Consider the following 18235-nt stretch of genomic DNA (forward strand, 5'->3'; position numbering starts at 1 on the left):
TGATTTAAAAGAAAGAATTAACTCTGAAGAAAGAAGCACCAAATATGTCATAAAAGCCAAGAACTCTTCAATATCTTGTCAACTGTAATTATCCCAATAGCTTTCAAGTTTTACAAAAAACTAAGAATAAAGACAACTTTCTTCTTTAGAAGACAAATTTTTGTTACTCTATTAACTGAATTTTGAGAACTAGTGAGATATGAATATTTTCATGCATTCTTTAGGTGGCCAGTGTTGAATCCCATATTCCCATGAGTTATCCAAATAATTTTCAAAGTAACTAATCTCCCAGGTAGATTTCAGGATTTATCCACAGATGCACCCCTAAAAAATTGGGGTTTATTCCAACAAAATCAGACTGACCCATCAAACTTTCTGAACTGCAAACAACAAATACTAACTGTAAATTACAGGGATTACTTACTTAAAGAACCACAGTTTTGTTCATCACTGTTATCATGGCAGTCATCAACACCATCACATTGGTAGTATCGAGGCACACATCTTCCATTACCACAGGAAAATGAGTAGGACCCACACTGCAAAGTGGGTGGCTCATTGGATGGATCTTCAACACATGTCAGCTGATTTGAAGCCAGCTTCATGCCATAAGGACAACCACAAACTCTCTGAAAATTTGGTACTGGGAAGCAGAAATGGCTGCAGTCTCCATTGGGATTTGTTCCTCTATTACAGTAGTTAGAGCCTTAAGAAGTGATAGAGAAGAGCAATGTATACACTACTGATAATAGCTTGGGAACTATTAAAAGTGCACAGTAATTGTAAAAGAATGCTTTACAAAAAAGATGCTGTAGCAAATCCTGGCTTTGCATAAACTGTAAAACAGGGTCAAGTTCTCTGACAGTAATAGTAGTAGTAAGTCATAATAATAACTAAGTCCCACACTCATTGACACAAATGTTTATGGAAGCCAAGAACATACTATTAAATTTGATCCAATTTTCTGCCATTTTTCAGCAACTGTATGAAAACAAGTATACTACCACAAATTAGGACCTTTGTCTGAGCAAGGCTAGGAGACCTGATCCAGTCTTTGGACACCACATAGGTGGTGGGCCTTAGCACACGGTATGATATGTTTGAGAAGTGCATTGGGTACTAAATTAACTACAACACCAAATCCTTGTTTTAGACATAGAATTGCATAGAATTCAACAGAGAAAAGAAGAAAAAAATTAGAGACTTATGCACAGTAATTACTTTAAGAATAGTAGTTTGATTAATAAATGTTTACCCAATTCCTCAAAATAAATAGTTCAGTTTACCTAAAACTTCTACTGGAAAAAGATAAGTACAAGGTTGTAATTGATGATACAATTACACAAAATACAATGGAATCATAATTTAATTTTACAAGGTTATTAAATAAAGTAACAGAAGTAGTGGAGGAAAACTGCATACAGTCACAAAACAGTGAAATATACATGTGACTGCAACTGCCTGTCCTGCCTCCCCTGCACGTCAATTGCAATTCAGTAAAGCCATTTCTAAAATTGAGAGTGGAAACCTGCTGTTCTGGTATTTTGTCTCTTACTCACTAGTTCATGTCTTTCCTCTGTACAACAAAAGAGCTCACCTATTTGGGAATGAGCATCGTATGCTTTAACATGCATAATGTTACTAATGCCCCTCCTAATTATAGTCATTTCTCCTCCATCAGACTTCCTCACTCGAACTATTCCACCAAGTCTCCAATCAGTGAAATAGGCATAACCTGTTTTGAAAGACATTTAATATATAATAATTACAGAGCAATATGACATAAAAGATCAAGCATCATGAGAAAAAACTGCAAGGCTTTTCATGTAAATGTAATAATTTTTCATAACTGTTTCATGAAAAAGACAAAAGGACTTTTATCACTAATGCAGTCAAAGTGAGTCCTTCAGTCATAGGCAGACTTAACTTAGAAAAACAAGCCCTCTCAGATTTCATTTAAATTGAGATATAACAGACTGAACTGACATTTCAAATTCCAAGGTAATTTTAAAAGTCATTCATTAAGACAACTTTCCAGAAAATTTTAGAATATTTTTGAAGATATGTTTACACAAAATCAAAAGGATCAGATGCTGACATCTTTCTTCACACACAACATAAATCCAGTGGTAAACTCTACATACAATTAATAAAATCCTGAAATTGCTGATCATCTCTAGGGAGGTGATTTACCTTGTCTGTCCAGCATGAGTAGCCCACCTCGGAAGCTATAATTAGTACAGCATATCTGCCTTGTTGCACTAAAAGAGTTACCTGATCTGCCTCAAATTATTTAAACACAATAGGGTGGGTTGACCTTGGCTGGACACCAGGTGCCACCAAGCCACTCTATCACTCCCCGCCTCAGCAGGACATGGGAGGACAAAATAATACACATAAAAACAGTCCTAAAGACGAGCAAGAAGTACTAAATATATATATTTTTATAGAAGCTTTCAACAGTGCTTTTTATAGGAAAAGCAGTATTACAAAGGCTGTGTTATTTTATCTCTCATGCTCACAGATCACCATATGAAAAAAAATATCTGTGATAATACTAGACAATATTTTTCAATGCCAGACTTACCTCCAAAAATAGTAAGGCCAAATGGGTGAGTCATCTGAGTAATACGTTCAAGAGTCCGTCTGTCCAGCCCATCAAAGGTGCTGTGCTCAATTTTATCAAAAAAGGCATCCACCCAGTACAGCCTTAGAGAACTAGAAATAATGAAAACGTCATATCTCTTCAAATGACATTATGTCCATTAGGAAGCAGTAACATTTTCTCAAATAATAATCTGAAACCTGACAAGAGGATATTGGGGTGTGTGAGGAGGGATTCTCAGAAAATCTTACATTTTACAGGCTTTTCAACAAATTGAAAAACAAGGTCTTCAATACGAAAGTGCCAGTGAATGCAATCTGACACAATTCCTTTATTTTTAATCCTTAACAGTTTAAAGGAAGAAACACATTTGCTCAAAACGCTTCTCTGTCTTCTGTGTTGTCTTTACCTCCAATCAATGGCTAGGCCATTAGGCCAGCCTAGCGTTGTATTCACAATTGGCAAGGCATGGGATCCGTCACTCCAGGCCCTCATGATTTTAGCAGGACGGAACCAATCTGTCCAGAATATATACCTGAAAGGACACATGTCAGAAGACACATAAACCAAATGATATAACGTAATTAAACAGAGCAAATGTTTGAACAGCATTAACATTCTTCTTTGTACCACATCTTCACATACCTTAAAAAAAATACAATTTTATGTTGATCCATTGGTGGTGGTACCAACAATTAATATTTATCCTGTGTACAACAATTTCCAAAATCTTCGGAAGTGGTTTGTCCCTTTAGACGTAAAATATCTGTAACTTTGTTAAAATTGCTAAGGATTTAATTTAAGTACTGAGGGGAGGAAGAATCAAGGAAAAATGCATCTTCCAGGTAATACTTACAAGTAAGCATGAATATTACAAAGAATTTTCTCCTGATCCTTTTGACTTATGTCTACAGTCCAAGAGTTGAAGATAGTGTTAATACAAAGCAGGGAACAAAAAAGGTTGGGATACCCAAGAATCCAAGTTCAACACTATTCTTACGAGGTTACTTCATAGTGTATTTTTTTACTAAACATGAAAATTCAATATTCAAGAATTAAGAAATTCCGCAGTATGGCAGTAGGAAGCTGAACTATGCTGTGAAATAAATGCTGTCTTAGCACGGCCAAACAACATAGTGTATTGAATTTGAAGTTAAGCATTTCCATCAAAGAAAAGCAGGGCTTCATTTTATGTACACAGAATCACATATTGTAAAGTCTGTATCAAATACAGCCAGTAATATCTAATATGTTTCAAATAAAGAAATTCAGATAGAAAAAATAAAGGAAACAAGGTTAGCATTCTGGAAACTGGAAGTGTATTAAAAATAATTTAGAAAACTTTATCTGTCAGCTATGAGAAATAGCTTTCTAATCTGTGTGATACAAAGAAACAAAGTTCTTTTGCCTGTTTATCAACACACAGGAGGTAAAAAAAAAAAAAAACTGGTACTTTTAAAGAGAATTCTTTACAGTGCTTCTTTTATGTGGAATCTGTATCACCTTACCCTCTCCTCTGGGTGCTGAATCCTAGGCCAGAATAAAAAAACCAAAATAAAGACAAGAGAACTGAGAGATGGTATTTTGAAAAAGAACACAAATCCAAACAGAAATGCAGAATAATATGTAAATCTAACCTCACCAATTCTGCTTAAACCATAAATTTGTTCATATAGTTTCAAGTGAGAATCAAAGCTAAACTTACCCAATAACAGGATGAACCACTATCGATCGAGGATTGTTTAAATTCTGAACAATAGCTCTCCTAGATCTATCTGCCAGCCTCATCACACTAATGCTCCTGTATCGAGGGTCTGTCCAGTATAGATTCTTTGAGATCCAGTCAAAGGCCAAATCTTCAACACTTTCCACTCTATTAGCCGTCAGGATTTCTCTTCCTAGAATTTATAACACACATAATGATTGTAAATGTTTAGGAACAGCGTAAATAACATGAATGCAGTATTCTGTTCATAAAACTAGTGATTTCCCTTGGTAAAAATACTGCCTCTGTGCTACTTAATATAAAAGACCAATACTCAAGGGGAGGAGGGTGCCCTTTGCTCCAGGCAAAGGAGGTATAGGTTCAGAAGCACAATCCAAAAGAGGAGAAATAAAGACTAGCCAAAAACAAGAGAAAAAACTGTCACTAAGTTTACACTGAGAGGAGTTTTATGAATGAAGGTCAGCAGAGTCATCACAGTAAGGACATCTTGCTCAACAGCCAGACCTTACTTATTCTTTGCATAGCAATGGTCAGCTGCAGTCTACCATTAATCTGACACAAGGCAGCAAGCAAGCTCAGAAGATTTATGCTGACTTAACGCATATTTGATCATTATTATAAATTGGAGAGAAACATTCTTCACTCTACCACAAATAGGACTTCCAAAAATCTCACAACCATAATGTTCTTTTTCTGTATTACAGTATCATAACAAATTCCCTGCTCTCCAGATAAGGAAATTAAAAAGAGAAACTCAGTTTCATACTTCTGAAAGGCATACTAGTCTGCATAAACAGACTGGGATGACAAATACTAGTTGTGAGAAATGCTACAAATAGTTCATTCCCAAACACATTCAGCAAGTTTATCAAAGAACAGGAGACTTCAACGAGCTTAATATGAGTTGAACAAACATTTTTGACAAATGTTTCCCAAATTATTGGCGTGACACTGAGATTTATCTGTATATACCACAATGTGACTTTTTGTGCTTCTTTTTAGAAATATATATTCTACTCTCCTTACCACAATTACTCTACAATTCCTAAGAATGATTCTCACCTGAACCATCGGTTTTCTGTTTATAGATCATGTCTTTACTTGTGTCTGAAAAAAAAATGGTGTCATCCTGAGCACAGAAGTCAATTCCAACAAAGTATGAAGGGCTCCCTGTTACAGGTATGATCACATCTTCCTGGGTGGAGAGATTGAATGGGATCCCCCGCACTGCCAGCTGGGATGAAAACAGCAGGAACTGCTGTACAGCTGCAAAAGAAAAGACCAGACACAGTCTTTACTTATTCACAAGGTGACACAACTGAGCATTAATTAACTGTAAAGCTTTATTGGAAAATAAAAAAAAAAAAAAAAAAAAAAAGAGAAAAAATATATTTATAGAATAAATATACACAGCCCTAAAAACTGAAGAAGAAAAACAAAACCCAACCCAGAATATTAGGTGATGTAGTCAGGTATTCCTCTTGCATTATTACTGTGGTCCTAATACAACTTCACAGAAAACATTATCCCTATGGTAGCAGACGTCATCTTCTGTGCTCACCTCTTTACAATCATCTATAAAAAAAAAAAACCTCACAGGCTTTGTGGAGTCACCATGTAACCAGACCATATCTGAGCTAGCCAGATAAATGCATGGTCAAATAGTAAAACTATAGACAATATATCTGGCTTAATTTGCCAATAGATACATGTGGTAAACCTCCAGTGACAATTCTGCACTCAAACAGCAAGCAGCAGATAAGAATCTCTTATTCTTGCCATATGTGTTCAAAAGCAGAAGACCAACCTAATCTGCACAATACTGCACAGGAAAGCAGACGTATGTGTTCAAAATAAAAATCTGCATATTAGCAAGCATCCATGCTTGATTTGAGAATTAAGAGCTTAATCATACAGCTGTCTGAACATATTCCATATCTAACTCTCTTAAAATGCTCATAAAAGGTGGTGAGTTTAAGTTGTTGTGGCTTTAAATGAACATCAGCAGAAATTATTACATTTAAAGCTGTCAACAAGAGTTGTGATGGAAAAACATGAAGTCATTGGCATATTGAACCCACAAAGCTACTCAAGAGAGGAAGGATGTTCCAGAAATAACTCTAGAGCTAATGGTATAGTGCTACTTCCAACAATCATAAGGCATTTTCTTACCAACACAATGTCGTCCATCTACATGTAGATCAAAGCCCAGTATACATCTACAGCGATAACCTAGTCCATCATTATCTGTTTTGTGGCTGAGAACACAAATCTGTTCACATCCTCCATTATTACTTCCACAAGGATTTCTTACTGGAAAATAATACAGACAGGATTATAACTTCATCTATTAACCTAATGGCATCATTATCTTGATTTTTCAGGATTTTTTTCAACATCCATAAAAATCATGTGGACTTTGTGGGAATTACATCACACGGAAATCGTACACCACCAGTTCTACCCTGGAATGCACCAAAATCACATCAGAGCTAACCAGCTTCAAGGTATTCAGCTCTGTACAGAGATAGTCAGCACACAGGATAGAGACCATAATCTGGGCTATAGTTTTCTGCATATAGATCTACCTCAGAATTATATCTCACAGAATTCATTCACGCTGGTAGCCTTTTCCAACCGCACCCTCATTGCAGTGTTGAGGGGAAAAAAGTCCCGAACACCAATACTGCTCATAAGCACAAGTTTGACTCTTCCAAATATCAACACATTTATTATGTCTCCCCCCCGCCCCCCCTTAAATGTTGCATTTGACAGTTCATTAGCTACAGGATGTGGATGAAACAACTGTGTGATAAAAAACAGTCCAGTTTTACAATACAAATTTATGTATCGTAATTATTAGTTCTTTACAGCAAAATAACAGTCTCATAATTTTTACTAACTTTTGGCAAGATAGTTCCTAAACCTCCCTTAATAATCTACTTACTGTCTTACCATATGGCTGCCTGGCAGCATGGTAAACTGTCACTCCGTAAGGTCTCAGTGAAGACTGGTAGATCACTTGAGGGTTAGATTCTGAAAACTTGTTAGCTTTCACCACTGCCATTTTGGTCCAATCAGTGAAATAAACATTGTGTTCAAATAAAGTGATTCCATATGGATGAGGAATCAGTAAGCCTCCGTGAGCTATTGTTCTCCTGTTATAAAGATGGTTTTTAAATTATTTACAAAATATTATCTAGAAAATAAGTTTATTAACAGAGGAAAGTATACAGGATTATTAATTCATTCACTGGCTTTCACTTCTACATAGAGGCTGCCAAAATACAAATGAAAAAGACCAAATGAACCGAAGAGATTAAGCTAAACATACAGGGTACATAAACATAAAAGATACAGCAGTGAAAACAGAGCAATCAAAAGTGTTAGCAACTTCCAAGAAAACACAGTGAGTAAAGACAACAACTCAAAAATGTAGGAAAAGATTCATAATTACTGAGAGAAAATTAGAGAAAGAGGCCAAACAGAGGAAATCAAAGACATCTACAGCAATTTGAAATATTCAGGAAACCTTGAATGTAAAAAATTTATGGCTGCAATAGCCACTGGCCAAAAATAAAATTCTATGCATGCAGTTTAAAAAAAAAAAAAAAGAAAACCAAATGCTAATAAATTGTATCTATTCTATGCAAGATATTGTGACACTATTTTTCTGGATACATATTAGGAGATAAAGAGAGACATTTAAGTCCCTTGAGTCCTCACACAATACATAACAATAACACTACAATATTATTTTCATGGAGTCATGAATGAAGGTCTACAAAATCAGATTAATTCTACAGCTCTACTCTAATGGTTTCCTGGGGGACTCAGGTTCATGCTGTAGGCATGCAAGATGTGACACAAGTGGACAGTAAGCTGTATTTTAACATTCTTTGCAGACGATGCCGTTGCCTCTTGCCCACTTGCACAACATCTACAAAATTTTTGGCGTTGCTGTGAGTGATAAGTTTTTATCTTCAAAACCCAGAGATTTTACTAAACACATTCTTGTGTTACTAAGCCCTCATAAAGGAGCAAAGATACTAGAATTATATATTTTAAGTGAAAAAATACATTGAGCAATAAACATGTCAAAAGAGCAGAGGACTGATTTTCAAGTCAATATGTAGGAGGTATGCTAAAGGAGACCATTTTTTTTCTTGTGCTTGAGTAACAGAGACTAATCACAGATGCAGAGATAAGCAGGCTTCTAAACACTATAAGATGCAGTCCCGTAAAAACTCAAGGACTCCTTTCTTGCATGCTGTGATATAGTTTCTCCAGCATCACAACAGGGTGAGTGATGACTTAATTTCTGACAGCAAAGATTTATAAAATGTAAGAAGAGCACTTAATACCCATTACATAAAGTGCTGCTTTGGAGTGGAATTTTTCAAATAAATTCATTCATGAAAAAGATACAAAGAAATGTTGATGGAAGACAATGTACATAATTCAAAAAAATAAAAAGCAAATGCTATAAAAATGTGTACTGTAGTGGTAAAGTATAAAAAAGTACATTACAAAAGAAGTGCAATAGGTATTCAAGGTAGAAAAAGGACAAAGAACGATGGATGAATTAAGGATTGTCTAGAAGTAGCATGACACCATAGATACGAAGGTGCATCACATTCATTATGTTGTCATTTTCATCCTTTGTGTATCTCTTTTTGTTAGACAAATCTTTCTTTGAACTAGATACAAAATAATCAGTGTACCTGTAACATTCATGGAAGAATATTTCTCCTACCTTTGAAGCCCATCATAAGTTACAGTCTCAATATAATCAAACCGGCTGTCAACCCAGTAAAGTCTCTTTGATACAATATCCAGAGTTATTCCAGCAGGCCAGCCTAATTTTGTTTTTATCAAATCCTGACGGTTTGTGCCATCCATGAAGGCCCTTTCCACTTTAGGATCACCAGACAGACTATCCCAGTCTGAGAAAAACAAATAACTACAAAAGGAAAAAAAAACAAAAAGTCCCATGTTTCCTTGAGATTTTACAAAAAACCAGACATTTTACATGGAATTTAAAAGCAGCACGCTTTCAGGACAGAGCTTGATTCTCAGCTGGCATACTATGAAAACACACTTTATACCTCCTGCCCAAGAAGTAATTTGCATTTTCTTTTATAGAATGAATCTAGAAAGAAACATGCTTTCACCCAAAAGACCTTAGAAATACTGAGTTTTCTAGTAAAATACAGACTTAAGTGTACTGCCAGAAATAAACCAGTGACAAATAGATGCATCATGAAAACAGCATCCATCATTACAAGTTGCATGAAACTCCTCTTCCCATTCTCTGAGGGTCCAAGTTTTCATGGCTCACGTACATTTTGAAGCCTGTTAGGTTGGGAGGCACTAGCTTCCCTGGCTTCGCTCCACCACTGTATTTCAGATAGTAGGAGGCCTGTGGATGGTATCACAACAGAAATCTTTCAGGATAACTTCTACTCTTCTGCAGGGCAATTTCACAGTTCCCCTGTTTTCAGAGCTGCTCATGCACATACAACTCTAGCTATAAAACAGATTCTGCACAATAAATGCGGTGCAGAGCCTTCCCAAAACAATTTAGGGTGTAGAATAGATTAGGATAGAATGTAAATTTTTAAAACATTTTATATCTGGTTCTAAAATGACCACCCTAACTATTTCTTAGTTCTCCTCTTTTTGCATGGGAAGAAAGGAATTTCTGACATCTTTTACCATTACCTGACACGTATCACTTACCCAACAGTTGGATCAAGTGCTATTCCTCTAGGATTTCCAAGATTTTCAGCAATAAGAGTCACACGGTTTGTTCCATCCAAGTTAACCATATCTATTCTGTTCACACTGGTCTCGACCACGTATAGTTTATTGTTAACCCAATCCACTGCTAGATTTTCAGGTGTGTCAACTGAAACATTTAAAACTTCTTGGAAATCAGAGCCATCAATATTAATAGAAAAAACCTGAAAACAATACAAACATTGTCAGTGCCTACATGATGTTTTGCTAATCACAAGAAACATGGCACTTGTCCTTTGTCATCACACTGAGCACAGATCCACAACAGGCCACTAGATACAACCAAGTTACCCACTAAGCTATTCCTTAGCTTAGGGTTTTTTGCAAAAATTTGGAAAACAATTCAAAAACTACAGGAAGCTTGCCTTCAGCTAGCATATCTGCAAAATGGACAAGGTAACAGACTAAAACAGCCTTGTGCATTAGCAAACATGACAAATTGCTGGATTAAAAAAAAACAGATGAGGAAAGTGCATCTTGCTTTCCTGGAATCTAGCAAAACCCAGTATTTTCATTAATTGAAAGCAAATGAACACACTTTAGCAAAGCTCTTGTAAGTGACCAGAAACGAGGGGGGGAGCTCTTACTGCACCAACCACTAAGGGGAAATTCCGAAGTGAAGAAAGAAAGGGAAAGCTCTCTGTCCTGCCAGAAAGGAGAAAGCTCACCATTGCTTCTGGTCTCCTTTATTTAAGGCTAATTTTAACAGCATCATGCTCAAGGAGAAACAGAGTTGTTACCTTATAAGAAAGCTCAGAGCTACATGAAGCAAACAGTAAAAACGTGATAATTTTATATATACAGTAATGTGAAAAGCTAGGAATCATTATCCCTTTTTTGGAACAACAGCATGAGGTTTGGAAGGTATTTAAATGAAAATACAGATTACCACAAGTAAATACGTGCAAGAAAAATAAGAGCTGAAATAGTTGTATCCTTTTAAATATACTTCAGGTCCAGGTAGCAATAATCAAGCAAACCATTTAACTGTCTATTCTGTTCTTTGGAATCCTTGTTGACGGAAGAGCTTATGGGCATTAGGTTATCAGGCAGTACACTAAATGAGATAAAGATGACATAGAACACAACCCACAATTTTCTGGTTTAGTTTACATCTTAATCTTAAAAAAAAAAAAAAAAAAAGACAACCAAAACAAATCCCCTAATAATACTTTTATTTTAAGACATCAGGTAGAAATACGCATCATGTAAGAAAATTCTTCATGTCATTGTTTTCATCTGTGTATTCTAGCTAGGACTTAATTAGATTAATTAATCCTAATTAATTAATTTGGATTTAATTATATTTGGGCAGATAAAAAGGCAGTCCTGGCCATCTGGGGTATGCAGTGAAAAAACCCACATTATCTTTTGTTTATAGCTTTTACAGAGATAGCATAAATCTCCTGTCTCATGAAAGTTCAGATTTGACCCTGACTTAATTCAGCCATTGTCAATGCAATTGCAGTAATGGGAACCCACTGCAGTGAAAACAAAATGCCAGAATTGTGAACAAGTCAAAAATTGTGCATACAAATCCTGTCCTACTTGACAGCCATGCAGTGCACTTTCCAACAGAACCAACTGTAGTGGCACTGTAGTAGAAACTATAGTTTACAGCTTATGTGTAGGTTCAGAATAACGAGAGTGACACCAAATTGATCCATACATGGTGTCAGCAGGAGGCAGGCCATGGATTCTTCTTCACTCTGCATGACAATCAACATGGGGATGAAGATTGTGGAGTCTCAGCATTTGACCTAGGACTTTGTTTCAGTAAGTTATGCACAGATAAAAAGAACAAAGGTGAAGTCCAACTTTCACAAGGGTCTCCAGAGTGTTTTTTAAAATTACTCTGGTTTACTGTATCTTCAAGCTACAATATTTCCTCTTCAAAAAAAAAAGTAACAAAATATTGGCTCATTACACAAAATACTGTCAATATTTGTTATCCAAGCTCAATTACAGTGCCATTTGAAGTATATGAAGAAATCTGATTTTTATCATCTTGGAAGGCACACAGCTTTTACATTTTAAATGATCATGTTTCAAAAAATCACCAAGAAAAATGTGTTCAGTTTTGAAAGAATGTCTACTATTTCTCTTAATTAGTGTTTTGGACTCCATCTCGAGTAAAATTAAAAGTTGCTCAAGACATTCCCATATAATAGGATTCTTTGTTTAATATGTCACATGTAATAGTATAGTTTGAAAAACGCAGTCATTAACATAAAACATTTCAAGGAGCTTTTTTGTTAGAAAACAAAAATACAGCCAGCTTCTGCTCTCAAAAATGAAAGCCTATCAACACATTCTGCCTGTTGCAATGCTCTACTTCCACATACACAAAAATACATTCTTCTTGAAATTTCTACCCACCTTATCTTGCACTGTATCGGTCCAAAAGATTCTGTGCAGGTAAAAGTGAAAGTCCACTCCAACTGCAACTCCGCGATTCTGTGACTGCACCAAAGTACGAAAACTTCTTCCATTAAGATCTCCAATCAGTAAATCACGGCCATTGGAAAAAATAATTGATGCAACACCAGCTGAAAGCAGGGGTGACAAATACGTGACTACTCTGCAAGCAAGCTATTTTGCAAAGGGGCACTGAAATATATACATACTGGTTCACACACACTGGACACAAGGGTTTAAATAGATGCTTAGACTACAATATGTATAAATGTTTCTATATGAATACTAACTTGCTTTGATTTGCCTTTCGTTTCTAGACTTAGAGCAAACCAGGCAGGAATATGTATTTAAAGTGCTACCAGGTAAAACTTTTACAAAACCCCTGTGCATCTAAACTCCAAAAGACTATTTCTACTCTTCTATTTCCTTGCTTTAGCTCCCTTCACCCAAGTATAAACTTTCTTAAGATTTTTCTGCCCCATGAGATTCAGATATTCCTTGATTCTAGCAGACAGGCCATGTTTCTTATCTTTTTATGTACTGCTCTATCCTATCCACCTTCTTCATTCTCTCATCTCATCAGAAAATCTTTGCTGTATCTTACAGTAGAAGAGAGATTCCAGCAAGTCTTTGAAGGAAAGCTCACTTTCACAGTAGATGCCTGTTGAAAGGTTTGGTGTAAGTCTGACGAGAATATATTTAGGTCCGAATCCTATTCACCCTACACATAAAACCCTCCCCAATTAAAGCAAAAATTAATCCAGGGAAACTGATTTAGGGAACGTATGAAATTCCCCCATTAATAAGATCGAAAATCAACACTTTACAAACAACTCACTGGCCCAAAAGTCACACTAATTTGAATGGAAAGCTTCTTGTGAAAGATACAGAATTTTTCTGGAAATAGAACAATCTTTCCCAGAGCTGGCATATGCACATCTTAATACAGTCAAGCATATCTCACTAGCTAAAAAAATTCCCTATTTTTTGAGGACATACTTCAAAAATTGCAAGATGATGACTGCTCTGCAGATGTGGCTGAAGAAAGAAGGAAGGGGGAGTAAACTGGGCAGTTCATGCTTTTCTAAGAATCAAGACTGCTAATCAGCTATGTCAAGCAGGGACTCCCATTCCCACAGTGTTCCTGCAGGCAAGAACACCTGCCTCACACAAAAGCCTGTTAGGCAATTACATCTCTACAAAGAAGGGCTTCCCAGGGCCTGCTTTCAGAACAGAGCAGGAGGTGAACAACCAGGAGCAGCTGCCTACTGTTGACAGGGAACCACACTCTGTGTGAGGCAAGCATTCTTGCAGAGTTCAGACTCTGGGACACTAGAAGCCAGGAGCACGGTTTCTCTCACAGGCAAGTGTTTGAGCTCACCATTCAGCAAAACCATCTTCTTGCATGTCACAGTCCTTCTACAAAGAGTGAGGTTTCCTGATTTCTTGATCCCACTGAGTTCTACAGAGAGCAGGTCAGGAAACGGCCTCCCACTACAAATATATGCCTAGATCTCAGCAAATCAAAATACATTGACTCAGAGCAAGGGAGGGTTCTGGCAACAACCTCCCAACTCTGCGGAAGTCAGGAATGCTGAGAAAGCGCTGGAGCCCAGAAGACATTGTTTTGAGGAAAAGCATCCCTGATGAGGCAGTCAGCTCCACTAGCCTACAGGTGCCAGCAGATGCAGAGCCTCTTGATACTTGCTGATGTTCTGAATGCTGTCCCTGACCTTAAGTCCTTAAGGCCAGAGTTAAGTTAAAAATCAAACACAGTTGTATGGCACAGCCATGCAAACTGCCCCATTTTATCTAGCTCTATTAGTCCAACAACAGCAAGAGACTTGCACTGCTGCACACTAACCTGAAGTGTTGGCCCGGCAATGTCGATGATGCTCTAGGAAATAACCTTCCACACAGTGGCACTGGTGATGTCCCACACGATCTTCACACAGCTGGTCACAGACACCCCACATTTTGCAGTCATCAAAATCTGTCAAGTGTATAAGGTATACTTATGCTTTGTGTAAAAGGGATTTCATTATATTTGGGAAGCTGCAAGTTTGTCGACTCTGCTTGCTTTATATCTGTTTGCAAAACTGTGGTATGGGAAAAGAAGTTTTGTATGTTTTTCCACAAATGTTTCAATTGTCTATTTCTGGATACAGTAAACAACTGATGTTTACTGCCCAGGGATCTACCTGCGCCCTGCCCCTGCAAAAAAACAAAACCCCACACCTGTCAGGAGAAGAGGAAAAATCATTGGAAGGGATGTCATTGTGTACTTTCCACAATACAGAATGTGTCTACGCAGTATTCCTCCTGCAACAGATCTGTACTCTTTGCATACACACACTTGGCTGGATTTAAGCCCACTCTGAAGGAGAGCCCTAGCTTTACGTTAGTGCAGTACTCAAGCTAATAACTCCTGCTAAAAGGCAGTGTTTATTAGCTCAAACTTGCTACCATGCTGACAGGTGTCTGATTTCCCATTAAAAGCTGGCTGTGCACCAGAACCAGCCAGGAAAAAGTACAAAGAAGTTCTCTTTGGCATGCAAAATACCATATAGGTAGAGTCTGCAGCTAGAACAACTTAGCAAATTCTCACAGATGTGCTCTACAAGCAATTGCCAGGGTTGCTGCAGAAACTTTTACTCTAAAATTGTGAAATATTTAACTAGTCATCTTTTAAAACAAGAATTTTTAAAATTCTGATTTTCTTAAAAAAAAAAAAAACCACATACCCAGATCTGAACACTGTCTGGTGTTTTATCCTATCTGTGGTTATTTAAAGCCCAGGAGATTTCTGACACTATTTAACACATGGTTTTGACATTAAAAGTCTGACCTCCTTGACTTGAAAACCTGAGTAAAATCAGTATATTACATTGCTGGAAACTGGTGATTCTACTGTTAAGCCAAAAGAGAAAATGGAGAAAATGAGATCTCAAATATTCTTCCTACTGGAACTTCTGGTTTTAAACATTTATTAACACATAAGTGAAAATGAAGTATTTCCTAGACAGTACATTTTGGTATTGAAAAAATGTTGCTCTCAGTAGCTTTCCAGCCTCCATATGTGTTAAAAACCTTCAGTATACAGTGAGCCAGAAGCAAACAAAGACAAGAAAAATTGAAAAGATTATGGTTTCTAAAAGTAATACACATCGCTAACACTATAGTTTCATTCTTCTGGCCTTAAACCAATAACATTGATTTAAACTAAGATCTGGAATTATATACTACTGACTGTGAGCCATTCCCCCCTGACAAGTCTTGCTCCCACTACAAATATATGCCTAGATCTCAGCAAATCAAAATACATTGACTCAGATTTACAAGCCAGAATCAGATAGCTGGGTTTACAGGGCAGTCAAAGAACAACAGAAGACTCACTGAGACTGCACCAGTTTTGCAAATGTGTCCTTCATGTATTTCCCACATAAGAGTGAAAAACGGAGTAAATTTTGTGCCTGGAGTCAGTGCATTGATTCCTCCTCTCTATTAAGAGTAACCATGCTGTCATTGCAGCTCATACAGCCCTAGGCCACCCAGTATTCTCAAAAATACAGAAATCTCATTAGAGACTGAGCACCTAGAATACTTTTAATAGGACAAACACCATAGCTTTGGTTGAAAACCCATAACAGATATTTAGCCAGCTTCTTTTATTAGGCAGTGCTAAACTTCATGATTCTGAAGTTACTCTATTTCCAGTTTCTGAGATAAATCGTTTGTGCTACCAAGTTACAGCAGCTACAGAATAGAAATGCAACACCAGAACACCTCACTTACCTTTACATTCTTGCAAATATTCTTCATTTTCATGTAAATAATGCATATACTGAAATGTCATAGGAGATACAGCCATTCCATAGTGCAAATACAAAGCACCCTTTTCATTTTGAAGTACAATGTTCTACTGTCTTCATATACAGCCAGTTTCAAAAAGTACCAAACACTTCAATATCATTAACTTTTTCCAGGCATACAACAACACACACCCCTGAAGCTGAAACAAACTCTCCCCATCTAACCACTAAAAGACCTGTAAAAAAAATTGATAATAAAACATCCATCCAGGAGTAAATCTTTTTAAACATAATCATGCTCTCACTGTCTTTAACGGTCTTATTGAAAGAGATCTTTATGATGTCTCTCTGGTTTGTTTCTGTGTCACCATCCTGCCATTGTACTACTTAGATTTTTATTCTTTTGCTGACTCTTGAGATTTTCTATTTGCCAGTACATCCACCCATTTGGAACTTATTCACCTTCCCGGAATCCAAACTTTCCCAATGAGCTGTGAGAAGGTACTAGATATCTGCAATCACTGTACTTCACTTACCAATACATGTACGACTGTCATTGCTACTTATTGTATATCCTGCAGGGCAATAACACATCCCTCCTGATGGAGAAGAATGACAGCGATACTGGCAACTCAAAGCAGCACAGTGTGATATGTCTAAAAAGGAAATAGAATAGTTCAGAAATACAATTACATGTATTACCAGCAGAACAGCTTTTTGCGTAACTAACAGTTACAAAGCTATATAGTCTTTTCTATCACGAGTCTACAATTTTAGGAACAGCTTCTTAAAACAAATCTGCACAAGAAATTATGTCTAAAGTTCCAAGAAATCACATATGCTTATATACATGCAGGCAAGGAAATGGAAGACAGAAGATAAGCTACTGTTTATAATAGGTTTTCAGAACGGAGCTAAAAGGATAAGCATTAATCTTATATGACCCACCACTGGTAAGTGCCATGTAAAAAGCTGCACAGAGGAAGCCATCTGCAATGCACCATACCTTTCTCTGGTTCCACAAGACTTACTTGTGAACAACACATCCTTGAGCTCCGTCTATTGGCACATAACCTCATCATTTACTCTTTTACGCAGAAAAAACCCTACTACATTATATTAAGAAGAATATGTTTATTACTCCAATAGACTGGAATATATTAGTTGGTTTGTGTCCATGGAGATACTCTTCTTTATCCTTTTCTTCTCTCTTTCTTTCTTCTTTTTTCTTCACCACTTCTCCCTTTCCTTGTACTACTACCTAATAAACAATTCAGTGATAGGTGATCAAATTATGAGTAAAGCACTTACTGCCTTCCACTTCCTTCTTTTTCATCTTCCTTTTCCTCAGTTTCTTCTGTTAAATGCCATGCTTTGCAGCCCACATCTGATGTTACTACTAAACCACTCAGCAAAGCAAGAAATGCTTTTTTACAATAAGGTTTAATTTCCTATTTTTTTTTCTGCCCTTCTATTCCAAAAGGCATGATTTTATTAACAGGAATTCTCCTCTTCCTAGAAATTAAAAATGTAAAATACCATGGCCCTGATTCTCAGAGGCAATCAATGTTCATAAAGTTAAATTAACAGGAACTATGCATGCTCATTGCCTCCAACAGAGAAAACCCAGTACACCACTAACTGGAGAACCAGACATCCCAGGTGAAAAGGTATTTTTGAAGACTCTAAACTAAGTGACTTAGCCAAGGCTCACGATACTCTATTTCAGTCCTGTGTTCTGATCAGTACACAACATTCCTTCTTACGTATGAAAAGGGAAAACCACAGATATTTAAACAAAAAAGGCATATAGCATACTTTTCCCTGCCTTCTTGAACACATTTTAGGACATGGAGAGTGAGTTAAAATCCT

At 36.7% G+C, this 18235-nt stretch overlaps 1 protein-coding gene across 1 annotated transcript in view; it reads right to left on the reverse strand.

Moving 5' to 3' along the window:
- Positions 1–18235, reverse strand: part of LRP2 (LDL receptor related protein 2) — a 128217-nt gene that overhangs the window by 75661 nt on the left and 34321 nt on the right. The window contains exons 9-21 of the mRNA XM_059820541.1: positions 16900–17019; positions 14416–14544; positions 12513–12682; positions 10074–10297; positions 9088–9294; positions 7287–7489; positions 6504–6644; positions 5394–5597; positions 4311–4503; positions 3015–3140; positions 2588–2718; positions 1598–1735; positions 425–706 (exon numbers count right to left, since the gene is read on the reverse strand). Coding sequence (XP_059676524.1) covers positions 425–706; positions 1598–1735; positions 2588–2718; positions 3015–3140; positions 4311–4503; positions 5394–5597; positions 6504–6644; positions 7287–7489; positions 9088–9294; positions 10074–10297; positions 12513–12682; positions 14416–14544; positions 16900–17019 — 2268 coding nt within the window. The remainder of the gene's footprint in view (positions 1–424; positions 707–1597; positions 1736–2587; positions 2719–3014; positions 3141–4310; positions 4504–5393; positions 5598–6503; positions 6645–7286; positions 7490–9087; positions 9295–10073; positions 10298–12512; positions 12683–14415; positions 14545–16899; positions 17020–18235) is intronic.

This window comes from Gavia stellata, chromosome 8 (assembly GCF_030936135.1).
Source record: "Gavia stellata isolate bGavSte3 chromosome 8, bGavSte3.hap2, whole genome shotgun sequence".
Classification (NCBI taxonomy): Eukaryota; Metazoa; Chordata; class Aves; order Gaviiformes; family Gaviidae; genus Gavia; species Gavia stellata.